Source organism: Coptis chinensis, chromosome 3 (genome assembly GCF_015680905.1).
Source record: "Coptis chinensis isolate HL-2020 chromosome 3, ASM1568090v1, whole genome shotgun sequence".
Taxonomy (NCBI): domain Eukaryota; kingdom Viridiplantae; phylum Streptophyta; class Magnoliopsida; order Ranunculales; family Ranunculaceae; genus Coptis; species Coptis chinensis.
In genome coordinates this window covers 105680418-105705149 of record NC_141458.1, presented here as the reverse complement: position 1 = coordinate 105705149, position 24732 = coordinate 105680418, and the positions used below count along the sequence as shown (strand labels likewise).

The following is a 24732-nucleotide window of genomic DNA, read 5'->3' as shown; positions in this document are numbered from 1 at the left end:
GATAACAAAATTTTCTTTCTTTAATATAATAGGCCCACACAGGAACATAAATAACTTATCTGGCCTATTAGTTTAAAAATCTCAATAAAAAAAAAAAAATGGGCTTCTCAAAACATCCCATAGCATCAGTGTTACTTAAATAATTCAACAACCGAACCCTTACCTATATCACATTATTGTGGACTAAAATATTGGATATGTTAAAGAGGTGCTAAAGTGGGATGGTCAACGAAGTAGTATATTTCCAAGGAAATAATAAACAATGCAACAATATAATACATTACTATAGATTTAATCAATTACCAATTCTCTAGAACAGATTTACTAATTACACTAAAAAATGTATTTAAAAACAAATATATCAAATAAATACCTGCAGTAACACTATCAAGAATGAAAAAGAACTATTGAAGGAGACGAATGCAATTGATGAAGAACATAAAAGGAATTTAATAATCCAAAAAGAATGTAATAACTTCAAATTAATCCAAAGAGAAATGAAGTAATAACTTCATTTTCAGTTTCAAGTTTCAACTAAAAAATTAGATACGGGTTTCACAAAAAAAAGGTCGAAATAGGAGACACTATGACACATGCTCTAACTCAAGAGACACATACTCTTCACTCTAATAACAACTAAGTTTGGACCAATTACAATAGCCAAGCCCAAAGTCTATTAAAGTACCAGCTATTAAAGTCGATTTATATGTAAGTCGAATCCGGTATGACTCTCAATAGTCTCAATTCAAACACATGAAACAAGTCGGCGGTACTAAAAAACTGCAATTAGAACAATATATACGTGCAATGTTTTTGGGGTTTGGAGGGATGATATATCTAGCTGCAGACTATCTTTTCAAACAATGCAAGTCACAAGAATAAGCATAATGATTTTGAAAGTTTTTTTTGGTAAACTCTACTTCAACTTGGAAACTTCAAATGATGATAGTAAAATTAATATTGGGTCACTGCCGCATTGATTGGGTTAGTTGCTTATACTCTTAAGAGTCTTACGCCAAAAAGCCATACACATTTTGTGTTTGAATTAGACCATAAATTTTTTAAATATAAAAACTAAAATATTTCTTTTACATCAGGAAAAGATACCTTAAGATCCCGGGTGGAAGATGCACGGGTTCAAAATCTTGTTTGGTTCTGTTTTCCCATTTTCTAAGTTAAAGATCCCCATCTCATGAGGTGCTTCTTGTCCATTATAGTAATACCCTTCGAAGTAGTCGTCCGTGAAGTAGATACAGTTGGCCTTACATCCAGGGAATTCCGAAGCCAACAGAGAAAAAGAAGAATTTGTTCGTCCACAAAGACTCTTCATCTCAGTCCACTTGAATTCAACAAAAATCCAGCTTGAAGACTAAGAATCCATGGTAGAAGTAAGTTGAGTTGTCTGAATTATCCATTATCCTGATAATTTGCAACAATTCCCCATTGGCCTCACCTAGTCCTGCCGGAACTAATTTGTTCAGGGTGCGAGGTGCCAGAATTTTTGACAGTGTGGGGTGAAGAAGATTGACCTTGTAAGTGAAAACATCTCCACAATTGTTCACAGCATAAAACTGATCTTTGTAGAAAATAACATCAACAAAAGTAAAGTAGTCTTTACTTACCCAAGTCCAATCTTTGCTCCCAGACTTGAAATAGGCTAATTTTGAAAATGGACCATAGATTGCCATATAATAACATAACCAGAGTTCAAAACTTGGTACGTCGATAAAAGTATAAAACAGCCTTTTCCAAGTAAAAAGTGTTGTTAATTCCCCAATCTAAATAAAAACCGATTAAAGGAGAAAGCTCAATCTCAGCTCATTACCAACTGACAGAAACACATTTACAAGACGAAATTCAAAACTGTTGTACACAGTTACCAGCCATCCTTCAGTTGATCCACGACAGAATTTGTTTTGAGACCCTTGTAATGGGAAACCGTTATCTCTCTTTTCTGTAAGGCTATAAAACAACGATGGTTTGAATCAGTAGTACTAGGAAGCATGAGAAATGGGAGTTAGCAAGGTAGATGGATCCGAATATTTTATCATATAAATGGATCGCCCTGAACGACAGACAACGCTAAACCGAACATAGTATTTGATTTCGGTCAGTTTGGTTGTGATTAGAAATAATGTAAGATGTTCTGGAAGGTCTTACCAGTTAATCTCTCTAAATTTTTCAAGAAAATCATCACGAGATTTATTTGATGACAAAACTAGCAGGGGTCATTGTGACGGTGCTGAAAAATAAATCAAAGTAAAGGAGTACGTGAAGACAAACAAAAATGAAAAATGGGCCGTGTCCCTAACTCCCTTGTTCGTTCGTTTTGGCGTCTGAGAGTTATCCCCTAAAACCTACTGTACTAACCAAGGAATGTACTTCCCTTGGTTCCCTCCACATTCGGCAGTCATGTAGTGATGTCGTGACGTGTACATCTTTTTAATTTTTTTTATTTTCTAGTTTATTGGAACAAACTAGCAAGAACTAAAAAAAACAATACACAAAATAAATTAAAAATACATAAATAAAAGATTAACAATACAAAAAACAAATATTCTATTGATGATCCAGGACGTGTTCACATTTGTTCTCAAAATCTAGTAACTTGGCGGACAACGTCATACTGTTTCTTCTTATTTTCTTCTAGTTTGATTAATTTTTCTAGTGTTAAATCGGTTCAAGTTCTCTTTGTTTTTCCGTTCGAGCATGTCTTCCTTGACTATCCAGCCTCTGCTCAAGTATGCGATCAGCCTTATCTAGATTGCAAAATACAACTCTATGTCTCTATCTGTGACTTGCTTGCAGGTTAGCATTCACGTACACTCGAGCATCGGCTTAGGATCACTCTTATCACGCCTTGTCCTGTGTGTTGTTATAACCTGGGAAAAAGAAAGCTATCTTTCGTAATGGCAACTTCTCTATAGACAATCTAAAAGTCCACTACAGGTTCTAGCTCTGGTGCATAAAAAATGCATAGTAATTTTAGTTTTCAATCAGGCGTCATGTTTTGATGAATTTAATTAATAGTCGGGCACTGTCAGCAACTTAATACTCATATTGCTTTGTGCCTTTGTTGCTTCTATGAACTATCTTGTCCAGGCTACTTCAATTCTGGTTTCAAAGAAGTCCGAGTCTCTGAACTGTTGACCTGTTGTTGACGAGTGAATTGCAGATTTGTTCAGCACTTCAGCTAGGAAAAAAGCTTCTTATTTCTATTATCAATCAGTTACTTAAGCCAATGCAAGGTTTTGCTTGGTTCACATACTGAATTCCATCTGAACTGCAAGAAAAGCAGATTCTTGGTTGCCGTCTTAGCCACTAGACAATGAAATTTGGATAGAGCAGCCATTTTCTGATACATCAAACACGTCTTCCAAACTGAAACATTGTACTTCTTCCTTGTAGGTATAACCACCATCTTTTCAAATTCTAAGAAGCTATTGGTGTTTGTAATACCAGAAAAATTAAGCCATGAAACTTAGAAGCTATTATTCTAGAAATCGTGCAAATCATTGAAACAAAGCTCCATGTATATATAGAGCACAGGATACAGAACAAACATTTTTCCCAGCTTTACCAAAAAACACTTATTCATAATAAGCGCCAACAACAACAAATTATATCCCTCTTCTTAGAATAAGCCAACAACAACAATTAAAACCTTCTACTTATAACAAGTACCAAGAACAATAAATAAAGCCTCAATAAATACGAGTGCATAGTTTATCCAACCTTTATCCAAGTAGTCCGATAGGCATGTTCTCCTTCCATCCTAACATACACAAAGATGACAGGTCCTTCCCTCCTTTCTTTCTGGCAACCACGACTAATCAAGTTATCAAGCAGCAAGTGCGCCTTCCTCCCTTGCTCTCTGATCATAGCACCAGTATCACTGAACATCTTTCCATAGAAGCAGATTAAGTTCGAAGAATCTACTGTGACCCAATCCATAGCAGAACGATCAAATCTATATACATCAGAAGCATCCTCTGAGATAGCGTACAGCTCATTCTCACACACTGTCATGTTGTATGAAACATGGGTCCTCTTACTGAAAAGAATGTTTTGCAAAAAATTTAGATCCACGTCAAGAACAACACCTTTAGTACCATGTGAAAAGAAGTAATAGAATAGATTATCCGTTAACCAGATATTAGATATATAGGCCACAGGAGGACCACTCAGATCATACTCTTTCCATGTAGCAGCTCCAGTCTTCCAACCATATATTGCTCCCTTATCGCAATTATAATTATTTGCAACAACAATCACGCAATTGGGAGACTTCAATTGTGTTGAAAAAGTCCCTTTGGAAATGAAGTTCTTCGGATCAACAATCAACTTTGGCAGGTCAATTTTATCTTTGGTAAACAGGTTAAGCAAAAACAACTGATGGTTGGCATACGGACGAAGCAGCAACCATCCATCTTTTGAGTAGAGACAGAGAGTAGCAAAAATCTCCGGTAGATAAATCTTATGAGTTTTGTTAGTCAACGGCCGATAGAATTCGACCATCGAATTAGGTTGTGAATTTTGGGACATTAGCCATGGGATTTGATCGTCAGGTGTTCGGAAACTGCTAATTGTGCAATAATTCTTGCAAGCGGATCTCCAATTTCTGCAAACGGCTGATACACACTGGCAATCGATGAAATCAAGGTGCTCTATGATTAGCCATAGAATGTCCTGTTGGAGTAGAGACCAAAGAGAGGAACCCCGTTTTTTCGTGCAAAATTTCAGTTGGTTGCCCATATCACAAAGAAAGATCCTTTTGCTGCTTTTACGGTTGTAGTTTTCAACCTGAAAACACAACCCAATCAAACATAAATTAATACAGAAATTCAAGCAAAACCAAAATTACTCTGAATAACAGAACAATTAAAATTATAAAAAAAATTGTCGACATTGACAAGCAACGCAGAAAACAATGTAGGAATCCAATAATTACAGGACCGAAAATGACAGGACCAAACTGCAACTAGTTCCACATTCTCACAAGAATGAGAGACATAGAACAACCATCTCTCTGACAGGATCCCAGACTCAGAAGCCAGTGGCTAAAAACTTGACTGACATTGTAAGTTCTCACGGGACTTGTTGAGTTGGTTCCCATATATAATCTAGACCTCCAGTCACATAATCTTAGAACATTAATGGCACAAGCACAAAACAAGTCCTCTACATCATTATTCAAGACTTCATATTGAGAAAGTTTACCAATATGTGAGTTCAGAAACAAACCAAGAGATGACATCAAAATTTCAACCTGGGCATTCAGAATCGCGGCATATATCTATGTAACAAAATTACAACGAATTAACAATAACAACATAAAGAACTGCTATTTCATAAAGTGGAACCAACGATGACAGTAAACATCAAATAAATTTCCGAGTTTCTTTTGTTCAACTTTAATATGTATAAAGTTCTCATTTAGTAGTTAAAATTTGAGCAAATAGACAAAAAATGTAGTTCCTAGAAAAGAGCCTAACAATTTTTTAGACATCAATATACACATGCATTGATTCTGATAAATAAAGCAATGAAAATTGAATTTACCTGAATCAAATATATTAAAACCGTGACGCTGAATCAGGAAAATGGATGTGATGAAAGAAAGAGAGAAATCAGTTTAAAGAATTTCAGTAACAACAAAAACAGAAAGAATTTAAGTGGGCAAGAAAATTTAGATGCAAAAAAGAAACAGACCTTCAATTGTTATTTGGCTGATGGAGTGAAGATGGAAGAAGACAAGTTAGTTTTTGGTTCAAGTCTAAATATGAATTGAGAAAAACACGGAAACATGAAAACTGCAGAGAAGACTTCTTTTTGCGCGAGTTTAAAGTGGGGTCTCAACTCTTTAGGCCTAAAAAGGTAATTATATTGTTACCTTTTTTGCTTCTCATCTAACGGTCGGTTTTATAAAATTTGATATGGTAAAGACGTCAAGTCAACTTACCTTAAGTGAACCAACTCGCCAATTTTATCTGGTTTTGATCTCGGTATTTAAAATCTCGAAATGGATGACATTTTGCACTAAATGTTACCATAATGTCGGTACATATTTGTAGCAAAATGTCCAATGGAGTATGTTGACTGTTGACTGAAAGAGTTATTTCCTCTGCTTGGCGGTTAAACCCACCCTCTTTTGCAAACAATATCTACTATCTATATACTAAAGTAGAGACCTCTAGGTGAGATTTTTCTCTCTCCTAGGTGGCACTCTAATATCAAAGCTTTTGAGTCTGCTACGCCACGTGGATCTCTAATTGAAACCCTTCCTACTCTAATTGAAACACTTCCTACGTGTAATTAAGGAATAATACTACTCTAATTGAAACAACTTCCCACGTGTACTTAAAAATTTACAATCAAACAATAACCGTGTATGAATGCAACAACTATGTTATGATTTCTGCTTTTTTGAATTGAGTCTTGGTCCTGCAAGTTTGATGTGCTAGACGATTTCCTGACTCCATCAAATAAACTGGTCACTACAGAGTCTCCAAGTCCCACTAGGGGCTCATCGACATCTACCGCAAGGGCAATTCGATTTCTTTGGACTTAGGCCTCGGGGCTAGACCTTTCCCTTTATAGATGAAAACACACTTTGCCCCCACCATTGTCCTCCATCAATGGCATATTGAGGGTGTGAGAGCCAATGTCGGTTTCAAATTTTGACGCTTCGCGAGAGAGACTTCTTCAATTTCTCATATTCACCATCCCTTACTTCAACAACCGCACATCCTCATCTAATCCACCTTCTTCTCGAGAAAATGTCGTTGACCAGGGCTTCTAGACTTTCTATGTCAATTTGGAGGTGGCTCAAAAACGAAAATGGTCCAAATTCTAAGTAGTGAGCTCGATCGTGTCACAGAACGCCATCTCTGTTTCCTTTTCCATGTGTTTGTTATTCTATGGTTTAAGACGGTAATAGCCCTGTAAACTGCTCATGGCTAGAGAAACCTTACGTTGGGGTGACTCAAACTTGAGAGACTGTAATGATTCCAATATATCAGAGCATGCACTTCGATTAGATTCCGGCTTTCGCCTTTGCTTTTCCTGTAATAAGATCCAACAAAGTATTATGAAAAGATTGCCTATTTTTTAGGAACTATATAAGAGTCCTGCTAAAAAATAGGTATAGATTGTTACCGAAATTTTTTCCATCCTGACAACACAGAGTCAAGCAATTAAAGTGATAATTACAACTACTAGAGTTACAATAATTCCTCCCAACCCTACCTTAGATACAAGGAAACCAATAACTGAGAGAAGATAATGAATTTGCTTACTACAACAGCAGGGGAGTGTATGCCAAAAAATGGGACAATGTCCACATGCAACCAGTTCTCAACTGCCGATCCCACCACAACACCCACAACCAGTCCCCCAATAGTTATCACAGTTGATTTTCCTGCAAGATGCACAACAACACACTTCTTATATACTCTCACAAACTGAAAAACTAAATGTATAGGTGCATTTGGAAACATATTCAGATTAAGATAACAATCAGCATAATAACCTTAACAATTTGACCTCAAGACGTACCCCGACCTAATTCCTGAAACAGATGGCCCCCATTTGGAAGGAAACTACTCACGTAATATAAACTTACTACAGAGTACAGATACTCCGACAAAGGTCACTTGAAACTTCAAAAATTGCTGCAACAATGTCCTCTTGCAAAACACTTGGAGATTGTTAGAGGAAGGCACCTAGAAGAGTTCATTTACTCTTTTATGACATGGATGAAGTACCCAAACACTAAACAAAGTATGAAACAACCAAAAAAGCAATAAGAAAAGCAAACTGTCTCACCCCAGATCATGGTGATAGTCTAGAACAACGAGTTTTAGTTTTTAAATGCATCAATCAGTTGTGTATGTACAAGCGAGAAACTACGTTTCCAGGCCACACCCATTATTCAGAAATTTGCAAAATGTGCACTGTAATGTACTAATGTGAGCGGGCGTGAAATGCAGTTAAAACTTCAAAAATGTCATACTAAAGCGCGAATCAAACAATGTCACACAAAATAGAGTCCAACAATGTCAAACTAAAATCATGTCAAAAAATGGATATGAAACGTAGACTTCCACACTTCTACCCAATCAAAACCACAATAGCGTCTTAAGAGGATGATTATGTAATCACAGCACAAGCCTTAACTTCAATTTCAGAGACAAACTTAATGAATAAAATCAAGTATTGATACCATTAAGCAAGGAATAATAGATGAGACACCTATCATGCTTGGTACAATATGGAGGTACTTTACAACTATGCATGTTTGCGGATTTTCCTTGCAATGCATGTTTTCCAGGAATTACACCTATATATATCCAGTTTGCTACTAGAACTAGGTATGTTGGTACTTTACAAATAAAAAAAGGCATGGGTGCGCATACAACTACAAAAATTCAGCAGAGATGAAAGACTCAACACTTGCAGTTCAGATAGTAAGGAAGCTGAGGGGTGAATCCACCTTGGTACATCCTAAACACAGTGTTCTCCATTAGGAACAAGGTGCTCATGCTAGAGCAATGATTTTTTTTTCAAGTATTTAGAGGTTTAGGCTGACCTCAACCTACAATACTATGTACCACACAACAAAAAGCACTTGAAATTGACCAAACTCTATGGGGGAGATACAAAATGTAAAAACGGACAAAAATATAACAAACTCACGGAGTTTGACAGTGTAGGTAACATACTTAGATATCAAGACTTAATGAGTTTGGCAAAATTGTACCAACCCTATTAGTGTATACTCACAGTTCACTTAGACCTAGACAGATATACAAAAAGTTGGTATCATAGTCAAACAATCAAACTCTTTCAACCATATATAAAAAGCCCGAGAGTTTGATTGTATTTCTATTTCCGTAAGAGAGTCTAATTTGTATGATCTATAGAACTGACCTACTAAAATATATAACATATTCTTTAGGGAATTATCCAACAAACAGTGAGTAACTGATCTACTGCTTCTACGTATATATTACTTTGTAGCATCAAGTAAAGGAAGCATTTGAAAGTTTGAAACCTTGCAATAGGCATACAGTACTACGTACCACACAACACAGAGCACTTGAAATTGACCAAACTTTGTGGGGGAGATACAAAATGTAAAAACAGACAAAAATATAATAAACTCATGGAGTTTGGCAGTGTAGGTAAAAGACTTGGATATCAAGACTTACAGAGTTTGGAAAAATTGTACCAACCCTGTTAGTGTATAGACAAATATACAAAGAGGTTGTAACTATTCCAGAAATAAAATTGACGCTTCTGTAACCGAAGTGAGCCAAACTACCAATATAGTTTAGGCTCAAATCTTCAATGGTATTGTAAATCCACTAACACAATAAATCCAATTGGTAATAAACTTAGTATTGATTATTATTATTTTCAAAGTTCTTATAGAAGTGTGAGTTTTTTTTCATGTAGAGTTCTCAACGGCTTTGGTGAGGTAAGCCATGATTAGTTATTTTTTAAATCCATATATATTTTTGTTAGGTGATGTTTGACATGGTTTTCAGATTGATCTGATAGAAAGCAATAAAACTCAAATGCCATCCCTATTTCTGACGTAATTATTACATGCTCTGTTTTCCCTTATACATGAATATTGTTTTTTAAACAGTAGCCATTTGATTTTGCACAATGATTTTAATGGACTATTTTCTTCCAACGTAATATATGTCGGAGAAGTTTCTTCAATGATTCGAGTGTTCAATGATCAAATGATCATCATCTTGGAAGTTTTGCTCCATCGACTATAGAGGTTTCCTCAATCGTACAAGATAACGCTCTTCAGCTCAAAACTTAAACGGTGTCGCTCTTCGCCTTTAATGTATTCCCTTGGAATTGATTGTCATTTTCCATCAAGTTATATTCAAGTATTCAAGAATCTAAATGGTGCTGACCTATGAGTCTATAACCAGAGTGATCCTAAAGGCTGCTTCATCACGTGGATGCCAAATTCAAGGCTTACTATAGGAGTTTAGATCAAACAAGATAACGCTCTTCAACTCAAAAGTTAAATGGAAGGCAAATCTTTAGGATCTAACAATCTAAGTGAGTGGGTACCTAGATGATAGGGAGGGTGTTATTAAGACGAATATAAGAACTATATGTATTTTTGTTTTTTTTGTTTTTTTTTCCTAATAAATAACAGAAGAACTGTATAGACATTAGAGGGTTACTTTCAAAAATGTTTTGTTAGTAATTGTAAAGTAACTTTTGTATCCATTTAAAGTATACTTGCATATTTTCTAAAATAGATTTGCTCGACAACCTTGATTATCGATCTAACAGTCCAAGAGATGTAGATCTTACCAACTGTTCATTTGTTATTGTAATTCCAAGATATTAGCACACCGTGGAATTTGTAAAAGTAATGTATATCCATTACGGTGTAGCACTAATTTTTTATTACAAATCAAACACTTTTAGTGTTCCAATTCTTATATATATTTGATCAAATAAAAAAAAATGCTAAAAAATAGGTGATTTGTAGAAGCTAATTCCCTATTACAAATCATACACTTTTAGTGTCTATGATAAAGCACCGACTTATTTCTACATATTCTTCAGTTAATAATTTATTATAGGATGTAAAATCAGCTTCCGACGGTTCCCCACATTCTTTAAGGATTATATGAGATATACCGAATTAGAACACTCAAAATGTTATTCGCATAACCCTTTCATATACCTAGAATTTGCATTTGTTGTTGGTTATTAACTTCTTAAGAAGTAGACCAATATACTTCCCGAGTAAGTGCCCGAATACCTATCACGCACTCTCACATTTTTAACATATGCACTTTTCTTCCTTTTCATTTTTCTTTCTTGGATCTCATTCTGATTTTCAAATACATATAGGCTACAATATGATAATACATATTAAAAGTCTAAACCTGTAAAAAGAACACCGGCTTATTATGAAGGGGTGTTTTTATTTGCACATTTGATTTATGCTTCTTTGTATGGTATTGTTTCTTTAGACAATCTAATGATATATCTAATAATCATCCAAACACAACCTCTAATATACATACACTCGATTCAGAAAATACCAAAGTTAACACGAGATCAAATGCCAAGGTGCAAACTCTCCCAAGTTCTTTCTCATTAATGTAGAGAATTGTGTTTCTATCGATTTAAGAACACTATGAAAGGATCGAATGATCACCGATAGTCATATTTGGAAGACAGGTAGATGTAATGTATGGTTATGCATGTGATGTTGTTTTTCTATTCAATGTATATTGAGCAATAGAGTATGTTTACATGTGAATCCATAGAGCTTTTTCCATCACAATAAGAGTTAACTATAAAAATCTAGATTTTGTATTCGGATATCATCAGGAAACACAAATGAACTCAAAAGCAAAATTGTATTTGGCACCTGGAACAGTTTCTTTTATTGCCCAAATGGTAAGCAAAACCTTAAGTATATGTACTTAACTAATTTCATTTATAAACAATATATTGGCTTTCTTTGAACTAAATATATACAACCTTCTTACATTTCATTTCAGCTCCTGGAATAGAAATTGGAACTGACTCTTATAACAAATACAAGATACGGTGAGTGAAATCACATCATTCAGGAGCAAGGATTAAATTAATTGATCGAGGCGGATGTCTTTGGTTTCCTAAGTTTTGTTATTTTTTTTCCCGAGTACAGAAAAATGGGATAGTGCTAAAAATAAATATTCAAAATTTGTGCTCATTCTGAGTGCAAGAAAATGTGATAGTGCTAAAAGATATGGGTCAGGACGCTTATAGAATGTCCATATATTTGGAGTATGATCCTACCAAGTATGTTTCACCCCTCTAACATTATAAATGGGTGTGGATGCTTATAGAATGTATATATCATCATGGAGTAGGATCTTGTCAAGTTGTATAATAATATGATGTCTTATATGGCTACTCTTGGTATTGCATAAGAAAGCTATTATTGATTTTGCATTGTGATGAACATTTCAAAGCGATGGAACTACAGTTGAACTTGCAATAGCTTAACAACCTTTATTCGATACGCAACAAACTTCGGTTGCAAAGAGAGCTACCTAAATATTTTTTCGTTGTAGGAATTTTAATAATTTTGGAGTAAAATATATCAAAGCTTAAAAATTCTTACAATTGTTCTACTGATAATTGATGGATGATAATTCTTTGGTCCAAAAGAGTGAAAAGTGTTTGTGTGAATTATTGTTTTACTTATTTTTGTGACACCTTATTGATATTATCAAATTTAACCCTTTCAACATTAGTGCAATATTGGAAGAACTTAGTGGTACTATTTCTTCATCCGAACTTTGTTTTGCAATGTGCTTGCAGAAACATTGAGAATCGATAAATCTACTATAAGAAATAAGGAAAAATGTGAAATAAGATGGAATATTTTAGCATTTTATTGTAAGCTCAAGGTGTGTGTTAGAAGCTTCAAATTTGGAAAGAGAATGTTATTTGAAAGACACACTCTTCTTCCATTCATTTGATTATTAGATTGTTCAAATTTGAAAATTAATAGTCATTACTCATTTTACCCACCCAATCTTACGTTAACATTTTGTCATGTTCACATTGACGAAAGACATAGAACGACATGATATTCTTTGTTATTCATATTGGAATTGAATAAGAATATTTTGCATGTATACAAACAATCATCTAGAAAAAGAGAAAAATACTTGGGGGAGTATTCTAAGTAGGTGAACTCATTTTTTTGAAATATAATTTTTTTATATTCATCAATTCATCGTAGAACACGTTCATATGATAAAAAAATTCAAGTGGGAGTAGTATATTCTTTGAGGATATGGAAACAATCAATCTGTTTTAGTGATTTGATAGATATTTTAGTGATTTATACACATTAGTACGTAAGCTAAGCGGTGATGATTTACCGCTAAATCACCATAAATCTAATAAAACTATTATACAAGCTAAATTGAGTTTAAGATAATTCTATTTGAAAATTACAGATTAATATCCTAAACCACAAAGTGAAGAGACTATCTCAATTTGATCATTTAGTTTCCAAATACGTATGCACCATAATCGTTGCTCATTAACGTATTTCGGTTTATTTTCAATAAAAATATATTCTGATTTGAAAATTTATGTGAAACATTTTGTAAAGTCTTTTTCAGCACACAAAATATTTAATAGATCCCGGGTGTATGCCCGGTCCAAAATCTAGTATGTACTATTCCAGGATGCTATATTGGTGTTGTAACTTTTATAACAGAAAAACTAAACCAACAAAAGTGAAAAGGCTATTCTTCTAGAAAGCATGCAGATCATTAAAAAGAAAGTTCAAAGCACAGAGAGCAGAACAAGCACTTCTACCCAGACTGACGAAAAAAGCATAAACTCTTCTCAGGATTTGAACCAGCAACTACAAGTAATGGCATCACACTAAATATCAGTATGTACAAAAGGATAGCTTATCCAACATTTATCCAATTAGTCTGATTGGCATATGGAGTTTCCATACTGTCATACACAAAGATGACAGGTCCTTGCCTCCGTTCTTTGTAACAACCATTATTAATAAAGTGATTAAGCAGCGACTGCACCTGGCTCTCTTCCTCCCTTATCATGAAACTAGTATCACGGTTCACTTTTCCCAAGAAGCAGATTAGGTTCCTAGAATCTACAGTGACCCAATCCATAACACAAGGATCAAATCTATAAACATCCAAAGCATCCTCTGAGAAAGCCAAAAGCTCATTCTCACACACTATCATGTTGTATGATGAATTGGTCCTCTTACTTAATGAAATGCTGCTCTTCAAGTTTAGATCCATATCGAAAACAAAACCTTCAGTCCCAAATTTATTGAAGTGATAAAATTGATTATCAGACAACCAGATACCAGATATATAGGCATGAGGGCCACTCAACTTATACTCCTTCCAGTACGTAGTAGCTCCACTAGTCCAACCATATATTCTGTATGTTGGGCCAAGAGGACATAAAGTAGTACTTGTAGCAACAATAACGCAATTGGGAGACTTCAAATGCGTTGAGAAAGTTCCTTTGAGTATGAAAATCTCCCGATCCATATGCAGCTCTGGTAGGTCAACTTTTTCATTGGTAAACAGATTCAGCAAAAAGAACTTGTGGTTAGTGTAAGGACGGAGCAGCAACCACCCATCTTTGGAATAGAGGCAAAAAGTAGCAAAAAGCTGTGGTAGATGAATCTTGTGAGTTTTGTTAGTTGTCGGACGATAGAATTCGACCATAGAATTAGGCTGTGTTTTTCTCAACATGAGCCATGGGATACGATCCTTGGGCATTTGGAAACTACGAAGTGTGCAATAATTCTTGCAAGCTGATCTCCAATTTCTACAAACGGCTGATAGGCAATGGCAATCGATCAAATCAAGACGCTCTATGACTATCCAGAGAATGTCCTGTTGAAGTAGAGACCAAACACAAGAGCCTCGTTTTTTCTTGCAAAGGTTCAGTTTATTGACCATAGTTATTCTCTTTCACTCGCAACAACTGGTCCTTTCCTGCTTTCTTTGGTTAGTAAACTGTGAGCACCTTCGGAGGTTCAAACCTTAAAACATAGTCCAATCAAACATAAATATACAGAAAAACTTGAGCAAAATCAAAATTACCAACATCATAATTGAAATTATAAAATATGCCAAAATTTAAAAATTAAGGATTAATATACCTACTAAACAACTTAGAAATCACAGGAGCTAGAACGGAAGCGATATAAAAAGTTCATTAGAACCTCTTAAGAAGATAAATTGAAAACAAGTTTATTGATAATATTGAAGAGTTTATTACAATTTTTGTCTATGAAACTCTTTATATAGAGAACTTCAATTCATCTAGAAACCTTCTACAACTCTAAGATTGAAACACCTTCTTAACCTTTTATATCATAATAGTAATCTTCTAAAACTATTAGAACTCATAAACTAGACTTATAGACACTTCTAAATTGTACTTGAATAATAAAAACGAAAATAATTTAGATTTACTAAAAACAATTAGACAAATAATAACCATAAGTTCTATGTTCTACATCAACGTACAACGTAACTCTAATTCCACATTCTTAATTTTTTCCGCAATTAGAATGAATAATATATGTTTTTTTTTTTCAAATCAAGACACATTCTTGTTTATTTGTTATGCATGGGACATCTTTGTTTACAAAATATTTCTTACTGATTCAAGGCCGACTTGACTGAATGCAGAATTGCAGACCTAGATGGAAGCCATGGAACGTATATAAAAAATAAAATCGAAAATAATACCATGGGACAAGAATGTTCGGCTAACTAATGGCAGTAGCAGAATAACACACGCGAAACAATTCAGACTTAAGTGACAAAGACAGTTGCATGAGTTTCACTTCACAGTTGCCCTCTCTCTCTCTCTCTCTCTCTCTCTCTCATGCATAAAAAGTGATTGCTATACATACACATCTACAGTTTCTTATATATAAGAAATCCAAGGCATGCAATGCAAACTATAAAATCTTAGCAATATATATCAAATCTAAACAAAAAGGCAAAAAAGAAAAAAGAGAAAAAACAAATCAAAACAAAACTGAAAGTGGGATTTAATTAAGATTTCAGTAACAAGAAAAAATATATATGCATGTATATCAATTTGCCCTTTACTTTCTTTCCATCTTATTCTGATCAAGTGAAGTACTCTTGAAAAATAAACATGCAAAGAGGAAACAGTTTCCGCGGGCTAGAAGTGGGGCCAGACCCAGTAAGTGTGATCTGATCTATCATCTATCTATCCCTATTATTTTTCCCATCTAACGGTCAGAATTTAGAAAGGGAACCAAACGAAGAAGAACAGAGGATATATACTTGTATGTCAAGATTGTAATTAACGAGAAACACAAGGTTAATGAACAAATTACAAAAACTAAAACGGACGTAGTGTACAACGGCAAAGTGTCAAATATCGTGAGAGAATCTGTGTAAAGTGTAAGCAAAAACAAAGACACGCGTGTATTCCACCTACCAAACTTCAAACCCCATTTCTTCCCTCACCTAATAAAACCCACCCCTTTCGCTTTTTTTTCCTCAATCAATTATCTCTAATCTCAATCAACTACTAATTAAAAAAAATATGTGTGGTGGAGCTATTATTTCCGATTTCATTCCACCAACTCGGTCTCGCCGAGTCACTGCCAATTTGCTCTGGCCCCACTTGAAAAAGAAGAAGAAGAGTTATTTCCCAACACCGCTATATTTGGATGATGATGATTTCGAAGCAGATTTTCAAGAATTTGAGGATGAATATTATGAAAAGGAGGAAGAAGGAGTTGATTATATTGACCCCTTTTCTTTTGTTCCAAAATCTACTGCCTCAAAAAGTATGTTCTACTATTTTTTACTATTCATTATTTTTGTGTCTTGGCTGAGTTGTTTATTATATGTGAAGCTTCAATTGCGAGATTTTGTCTTCTAATATTGATTGCTAGTTGAAATATGACAATTTTTATCTAATGAATACACATAATTGTTGAAGTTTTGTTTATGTCATTAATCTCAGAAAGAAAAATATTTGTATGATTTCAGTTTTACTGTTTTTGTTGTTCCATTTCTTTCCAGAAAGAACTGCTACTGTGGAATGCAATGTACCTGCTGAGGAATCTGCAAAGAAGAAGAGAAAGAACCAATATAGAGGAATTCGTCAGCGTCCATGGGGTAAGTGGGCAGCTGAAATCAGAGACCCGAGTAAAGGTGCTAGAATCTGGCTTGGTACCTTCAAAACTGCTGAAGAAGCTGCAAGGGCTTATGATACTGAAGCGCGGAGAATTCGCGGTGAAAAAGCAAAGTTAAATTTCCCCAGTGAGGTTCCCCTTTGCGCTGAAAAGCAGACTGTGAACTCAAATCCTCAGAAACCTCTCTGCCAAGCCAGTCCATTGTTGGATGACGAAGATCTCTTTGGTGTTGAACAGAAGCTAGTGAAGTCCAATCCTCAGAAGCTTCTCCCCAAAGCCAATCAAATCTTCAAGGACTCTAATCTTAACCAGAACCTCAATGTCTTGAGCAACCTGGATGGTCGTTTCTCCAAATGTCTTGGAATTGTGGAAGAGGTCCCAGTTAATGAATCGGGGTTTGTTTCGTTTCCTATGATCCAAAACCCAATTGAGTTTAACTCGTTAACCCCTTCTTCCGGAGGTTCCCTTCATTTTAAATCTGACCAAGAGAGTAATACCATCAATCATTCAGACTTCGGGTGGGGAGATTATCAATCAAAGACCCCGGAAATTTCATCAGGTCTCTCAACTACCTTAGAAAATGAATTGCCCTTCTCTTTGGATGATGCTAACCTAAATGTGAAACCAGTGTCTGTCTCCAAGGGTGAAGGGTCCACTGAAGAAATAAGTACTCAAAAGCTGCCTGCGGAGTTGCCAGCCTTTGAGTTGCAGAACTTCCCTGAAATTCCAAATTTTGATGAAAACTGGGATACGTCACTCGAGAGCCTCCTTAACAGGCCAGTAACGCAGGAGGATCTGTGGAGCTTTGATGACCTCCTTCTACCAACTGAGGGCACCTTCTGAGACTAGATGTTGGTAAGCTAAACAACTCTCTGAACCTCCCTTGTCGTATGTTATCGTCGTTGTTATTGTTTTCATTTTCTTCTCATTTCTTTTTTCTGGGTATCCTCACTTTGATATAGTAATTACGTTGTATGCCTCTTTTCAGGAAGACTTTTGGTGGTGATGGCGAGTCAAGAACAGTCATACTATCTTGTGTCTTCCATGACTAGAGTTTGTCATGTGGCTTTAGTTTTAGGAACAGAATATAGGTATTAGTATGTGTTCGTTGTTTAATCTTATCAGTTTTTCAGAATCTTGGAGTTGGACACAAGTTTTGATCTTTATGTGGATGCTATTGTAATGAATTGTCTGCTATTATAATGTATTGTCGAACAATAACGTACTTTCTTGTGGTGAACAAGCGGCTTGTCTTTTCAGCTTATACTCACGTCTTTGCAGTGTAAATAATAAGTTGATTTAGACTTCAAAAAAAATTCCCCGCCTTTGCGCTGCCCTTGAGCTCTCTCTCCTCTACTATCCTGCTTTAGCAAGAAGGATAGTGAAAACTTCCTCTCTCTAGTAGTCTAGTACATACTTAACTTTTCGGCTCCTGGATGCCAACCTAAGTGATTGACGCTGCATTCCAAATTTCCCGAACAACTATGCTAACCCTGGTCTTCCCAATCTATATTATTCATAACTTTTGCTAATACTTTTTCACCATCATTTCCCTACATATAAGACTCTAAAGAGTGGAACTTCGGATGTTATGCATGCAAATTCCAAAGGAGATAGTGGAGAGTTGGAGACTCTCTCTGTCTCTCTGTCAATGTTAGAATCGAATCTACTTTAGCAGTTTATGCTTTGTTCTCCCATACTAAAAAGTAAGAAAGGCACTTTAACCAACATTAAAATGTGGCTGGAAGTGGGTTTCTTCCTTTCAAACAGTCGGAGAAGAGAGGTTAAACCTCTTCAAAGCAACACTGATTTTTCTTCGACGAAGGAATAGACTTATTTCATTGTGTAAGCGTTAAAATAACAATGTACCATTTTTTTACTCGATAAATTTGTTATTTTGTTATTTGCATTACCTAATAACACTGATGAAAAATCAACCAATTTCAGGAATGCGTACAACTTAGTGACGAGGGCCTATGTTGACCAATTTTGGAATGGCAAAGTGATTTTGAAAGTTCTGCGTGAATCGTGATGATTTGAGATTGTATGCGACTAGTCTTTCAACCAAACTCAAGCGAAAGTCCTAAAATCTATAATAGATAATTGTAAATTTTTTGTTCCATCCATAAAGTTGCTACTGCCTACCTTGAGAGAGACAAATTGGGAACCAGAGGTTTTCAAGGGTGTTCTTCGAGCCCCGAATCTATTTAGGAAGCTATATATGATGCACAAATGGACACTATTCTTCACTTCAACGAGTCGCGTGTTGTACATAAATCTATAATGGAACCAGTCAATCAAGCAGGAGGATCAATGGTTTTTCTTCAGCCAATCTAATTTAGTTAGGAAGAGAATAAGACACCAATCAAATGTATGGCAAATTTTATACACAAGATAGACAACAGAGGGAGGTGCATGTTAATGATTCAGTAGCTATGCCCATATATGACAGAACTCTCCAGAATTCAGTCAATTTGATATGTCCAAAAAAACCAAGTCTTAGTTGTGGCTTGCTATGAAATATATATAGTAGTAAGGAGTAAGGTCGACTAAGGAACCAGAGAAAAGAGAATCTACACACTAAACATTTCACAACTAACTGTAATATGATATGAGGTAAAGAGACTTCTGTTCTCAGATAGTATCCATTTCACAAGAAATTGCCAGATTCACAAACAAAACCATACTTGCGGACTTGCGGTGTGTGATACTGAGAACAAAAGTAATGAGCGCATAGTTTAACTTGACAAACCCCCATGGATCACCAAATGGGAGGTCCCTGAGCAAGTATATTATAGATTTGAGTAGCTGCTTATGAGTCTACTGGTGATAGTGATTCATAAACTCCGCATGAGTTCTTCCCCATTCTTTTTGGTATCTGCGGGCACCTTCCATTTTGTGTTGGGCAGACCCCCCAAAAAAAAATTATTACAAATTTGTCATTGCAACTTGTGCCCCCCTTCCTCTCTACATCAAGGGTAACCTGTTGCAACTTAATTCGTAACTCAAAATTGATGTAATCTTAATCTATGAAATTCTCATGTTTGCTGGAAAATTGGCCCTGGCATGACACCACCAAGTCGTCTGAGATAAAGTCTGCAACCCACTCAAGTCATCTGGTATTTAGTTATGGGATCCACCCAAGTTGTCTGCGCATGCAACCCACCCGAGTCTCTGGGATAAAGTTATGCGACCCACCGAATTCGTCTGGGATTAAAGTCATGCGATCCTCTCTAATCGGTCCAACAAATTTGCTGAATTTTTTTTGAAATTGCTTTTACCTGGCTGCTACTACTTTCCTCTGCATTTGCCTTATCATCTTGAGCTTTTTCCTATACCAAAACTTCTGACTCCAGTTTTACCTTGCTTCTACTACTTCGTTTCGCACCTTGATGAGCTTCCTGTACTAAAACTTGTGACTCCATTTTTACCTTACTGCTTCTACTTTGTTTCGTATTTGCCTGACCACTTAGACATCTTTCCTGTATGAAAACTTTGTGGTGGAAATTTTGGTGGCAACCGCAAGCTTCACAGTACATTCCGTCAAGTTTTGAATTGTCACGAACAAACTCTTGACATCCATCTGTTGCATACATACCTCTCTCAGCAGCACGATTCCTCTGGCATTCCTTGTATACCTCAACAACCATCTCTTGCTCCATTGATTGCAAAGATCTCGTGTTTCTATTGAAAAACAAAGTCCGATAAGCAATCTTTAGTCTCTTCAGTTTGAAGGTCCTGAATATTCTTGTCTATATGCCCAAAAACATTTGTATTCCACATTTTTTAAAGCCATCTTTAGTCTCTTCAGTTTCTTTATGAACCAGAGAATAGGCGTGTCTTCAAGATATTCATGCCAGTTTTGTTGCACAAAATTGTGAAAAGATTCATGAGAAGTCCACATACTACTGAATCTGAATGTAAAGAAGACTCTGCTAGAAGTACTTGTTCTCCCACACCTTCCTCCCAAGTTCAATGAAATTTAAACAAGAAGCAAGTGAGATGAAAAGCAGATAATAATCTTTTACATTTTCTTTAATTTTGAAGAAGATAACCATTACCAAGACGTTTTTATCCGTGGGCGTATGCGAACTTTTGAGTTGACTTTTCAAAACTGGGTTTGTGCATGTCTGTTTATGCTCTGGTTTATGAAGAGGGGAAGAAGGAAACTGGTTGTAACCGATTTCTTTTGAGTCGGGCATTTTTTGGTGGGGTGTATTGGGCTCGTGTAGTTACCCTATTGTAATTAAACATGAGCTCCTTGTAATTACCCTAGATATACCCTTGCAGAAATTTCTTGCTTAACATGAGCTTTTAAATTGGACCAGCCTTTTTTCTACCACTAAATATCCTAGATAAAATATTCAAACCAATTATTCAATGTTTTTAAAAAAGAATGTTTCTTCATTTCAATTTTTACTACTGTTTATACCCTTGATTAACATAAAGAACAAGAAGGTGTTTGTGTAAATTCAAGTAGAAAAACAAATGCACAACCAATTATTCAATGTCTTTAAAAAAGACTGTTTCATCATTTCAATTTTTACTACTGTTTATACCCTTATTAACATAGAGAACTAGAGGGTGTTTGTGTAAATTCAAGTAGAAAAACAAATGCACGCAATATACAGCTCTGGTATAAACAAATTATACGCCTACATTAATTATTCATAAATTAGACTTTAATTACCATAAATACAGCTCCTTTCCCCTTCCATCTCCCCTATTTTGGTGAACAATAAAAAATCCAATCACTTTAATACCGACTTTAATAAGCCCCATTCTCTTCCCAAACATAATAACATGCCCATTACCCCATGCTCTTCTAGCTGCTTCTGGACAACCAAAAAAAATTCCAATTCTTCAAAACAGTCCCAATTCTTAAGAACAAACAAAAAAAAAAAAAATTATTGTGCCCCTTCATTTTCACCATCTTAACAAAGATATTGAGAAAGTTGCCATAATAAACTATAGATCCTATGTTTTTCCTTCTCAAGAATCGAATTTGAGCCTTCAACGGCTATAGGTTTATTCTTTCCGGCATTATGCAGGTTTTCTTTGCACTCTGTTTGGCCGCTATGGCAGTTTCTCAGGCAAGTTCACTGGTAAACAAAATTATCTGTGATTCTCTAGAAGATGAAGATATTCTCCCAAAAAGAAGACGAAGAAGAAGAAAAAACAAAAATACTAATGATTATGTTTTGGAGGCCCATCAATGAATATAGACGAGTTGATATAGTCTGTACTCCGTATGTAAGGAACCTAATTAGTTTAAGGTATAACTTATGTGAGAAACTTATTGCAGAGTCCACAAGCAGCTGTTATCCCTTTCCAGATTTTGGGAGGTGAAGCTCAGATAGTTCAGGTACTATTTCCACTGTAATCTTTGATACTTAGTTCGTCATGTCTATAAATCCTGATATCAGTCCCGTAATGGTGTTGTCTTCTTATTAGATTATGTTTAAGCCGCAGGAGAAGGTTATTGCGAAGCCTGGTGAGTAATTGATCATTATTACTTGATTTGGGTTTTTGGTTCGATAAATTTGCTTTTACTTTATTTTTGTATCTGAAGAGCTTGACATATTATCGCCTTTCGTTAAGTTTAATAGTTTCTTCTTTTGTCAATAATAAAAATTAGGGATTCAATAATCTTGATTTATTGAAATGTCTGAAATGTAAACAATTTCTTTGGTTGAAGCATATGCTTACTTTAAAATGTATTAGTTAAGTGATTAATAAGCTACGAATGCTCCTACTTATCGAAATTATACATTTGCTCAGCTAAACATGATTATCTATATGGAAGCATACACAAGGATTCAATTCATTGCAAATCTGTTCTAAAGGTTTATTGTTTTTAGGTTAGCAGCCAAAGGTGTACAGCTCTTGTTGGATACTTCATCTGTGAATGCCGCAATTGTCAACACCTAAAGATCTGCTTGTGATAAATATCTTGCAAAACTTTTAAGTGAGAACAAAAGTGGAGCACTTGAAGGGCCAAATGGTCAGATTGCACATCCCTTTGCAGTGTACAAAATTTCCCCCATCTCTATGGCCAAGGCAGTGAAAAATAGAGCTGAACTGGAACGGATGCAGAGTTCACACTTGAGGTACATAATACCTTTTACGTGAATGTGTTATATATGATCCTGGTTTGAACCATGGTTCATGCACACAGCTCACTCCTATTAAAAGAGATTCTTATCGCGGAAAAGGTGTAGCATGTCTCTCTTATATATCTGTAGGTATCCGTCAGTGTTTAGAAAACCGGACCGGACCGGTGGTTGAACCGGGGTCCGACCGAAACCGGTAAATTTTTGGTTCGGTTCAGTTAAAACTTGAGTTTATGGTCGGACCCTCGGTCTAAGCTTAAACCGTGGTTGAATCGGCGAACCGGTTGAACCGGTTCAGTTCTAAACCGGATCATCCTTATATAATTTTTTTTTTTTTTTTTTTTTTTTTTTTTTTGAAAAATTGATAATGTGGGGAGTTGAACCTAACACCTAAACAAGATAATCAAAACTCCAAACCAACATACTAATATGTATTTCTTGTATAAGAAATTTATTTTGATACATAATACCAATTAATATTGAATTAAAACATGTATTTATTCATTTTATTATTGTAATTATTAAAAAAATTACTAAATAAACATAAATCGGTCCGACCGAGTCGAACCATGGTTGAACCTAGTTGAACCATTTTAACAAAAAATCGGTTCGATTACCGGTTCGGTTTTCAAAACATTGGTATCCGTATTGACAAAAGATAGATGTATCTGACTAATATTTAGGATGTTTTGAACCATGATTTGAACGTGTACACAAAATATGGAGAATCTCAACAACATGAGTATAAGGTATTATATTTCATTTGTAGGGATGCAGCTGCTCTCTCACAATTTTGGGCTTGGCTGGAAGAGAAAATCCATGAAAATGTGGTATTAACAGAAGTAGAAGTTGCCGACAAACTTCTTGAATTCCGTGCGAAACAATATGGTTTTCTGGATACAAGCTTTAACACTATAAGTGGTACGCAAGTGTTTCATGGTTTTAAGTTGAAATATGGAGCCTCTCTATGATAATTTCATACGGCCAACATATTTGTAGTGTCACAATGTTAATGTGTCCTATTGTTTATCCTGTTTTTTACAAAGCCAGTGGCTTCTTTTTCATCCATATAGTGCAAGAAATCTTAGTGCAAATAAGTCATCAATTTGAGATGTTTTTGCATAGCTGCAGCTGTAGTCTATAGGCTTGAGTCCTGGGCTTTGAAGTTTTTAGACTTCTAATATAATATCACAGGGGAGGAAAGAGTGAAAAGAATGGATGGAAAATATGGACTAGGAAGAGTGTGAATGCTGAGCTATAGGGACACAGATCTGCCCGATTCTGGTCTAAATAGTCAATCCATGATTTGGTCACTAATATTACCACTCTTAATGCACACTATTCAGTATGAAATAATTTGTTGACAACAGTGTAATCTGGTTTACCAGTACAGTGAAATTAGAATGGGTTGTGAGAGAGCAATATACATGCATGTTAGTATTTCAACAGTGAACCTATAGATGTTGCACCTTGCACTCAACACTTGAAATTGTTGACTTTCTGCTATGTCTTAAATAATTGGAAAGGCCAAATTCTGTCTTCTTTATATTTGATTTTTGGCAAACTTCAGGTGTAGTGTACTCAGTTCGGGTTGTTAGAAATTTCGTGAATGTTGAATGCAGAGACTATTATCAGCAACCATACACCTTTTCTTTTTCAGTACATTTTTTGCGTATATTCATTCCTGATTTATATTAATTTATTTTTAACTTTCTTATTGTTATTTTTTTTCGCTTGGTGCAAGTATATATTCATTAGTAAATGCAAAATAGGTTGAGAAAATCTATGTGTACAACATGAAAAAGATAACAATAATAAAACCATCATTTAGTATCCAACATAAGCACCCATTCATTCAGTGTTAATATTACT

At 35.3% G+C, this 24732-nt stretch overlaps 2 protein-coding genes and 1 long non-coding RNA gene across 8 annotated transcripts; 2 read left to right on the top strand and 1 right to left on the bottom strand.

Annotated features, from left to right (window-relative positions):
* Positions 1–3467: 3467 nt before the first annotated feature.
* Positions 3468–5852, bottom strand: LOC147512575 (F-box/kelch-repeat protein At1g57790-like). 3 transcript variants are annotated; one of them, XM_086595606.1, is made up of 4 exons: positions 5713–5852; positions 5563–5590; positions 4151–4803; positions 3468–4054 (listed from the first exon to the last, which is right to left on the bottom strand). In XM_086595606.1, the coding sequence occupies exons 3-4, from the start codon at positions 4753–4755 to the stop codon at positions 3727–3729; spliced, it is 933 nt and encodes a 310-aa protein (XP_086451732.1). In that variant the 5' UTR covers positions 4756–4803; positions 5563–5590; positions 5713–5852; the 3' UTR covers positions 3468–3726. The 3 variants fall into 3 exon arrangements, with proteins under 3 accessions (XP_086451732.1, XP_086451730.1, XP_086451731.1); XM_086595604.1 differs by having other exon boundaries at positions 3468–4803; XM_086595605.1 differs by lacking the exon at positions 5563–5590 and having other exon boundaries at positions 3468–4803; positions 5713–5848.
* Positions 5853–15973: 10121 nt separating this feature from the next.
* Positions 15974–18011, top strand: LOC147512574 (ethylene-responsive transcription factor RAP2-12-like). 4 transcript variants are annotated; one of them, XM_086595603.1, is made up of 4 exons: positions 16012–16396; positions 16635–17306; positions 17376–17602; positions 17740–18011. In XM_086595603.1, the coding sequence occupies exons 1-3, from the start codon at positions 16150–16152 to the stop codon at positions 17588–17590; spliced, it is 1134 nt and encodes a 377-aa protein (XP_086451729.1). In that variant the 5' UTR covers positions 16012–16149; the 3' UTR covers positions 17591–17602; positions 17740–18011. The 4 variants fall into 4 exon arrangements, with proteins under 4 accessions (XP_086451727.1, XP_086451726.1, XP_086451729.1 ...); XM_086595602.1 differs by having other exon boundaries at positions 17736–18011; XM_086595601.1 differs by having other exon boundaries at positions 15974–16396; positions 16635–17602.
* Positions 18012–22155: 4144 nt separating this feature from the next.
* Positions 22156–23801, top strand: LOC147512573 (uncharacterized). Its single transcript, XR_015217235.1, has 3 exons — positions 22156–22241; positions 22609–22857; positions 23630–23801. It is a non-coding gene; the product is annotated as an uncharacterized LOC147512573 (long non-coding RNA).
* Positions 23802–24732: the final 931 nt, after the last annotated feature.

What these genes read in the sequence shown, in the direction of transcription:
- LOC147512575 (XM_086595604.1), bottom strand. Translation starts at nt 4,755, where the DNA reads ATGGGCAACCAACTGAAATTTTGCACGAAAAAACGGGGTTCCTCTCTT.
- LOC147512574 (XM_086595601.1), top strand. Translation starts at nt 16,150, where the DNA reads ATGTGTGGTGGAGCTATTATTTCCGATTTCATTCCACCAACTCGGTCT. An exon ending in AAAATCTACTGCCTCAAAAA is followed by an intron (nt 16,397 to 16,634) that starts GTATGTTCTACT and finishes ATTTCTTTCCAG; the next exon opens with AAAGAACTGCTACTGTGGAA.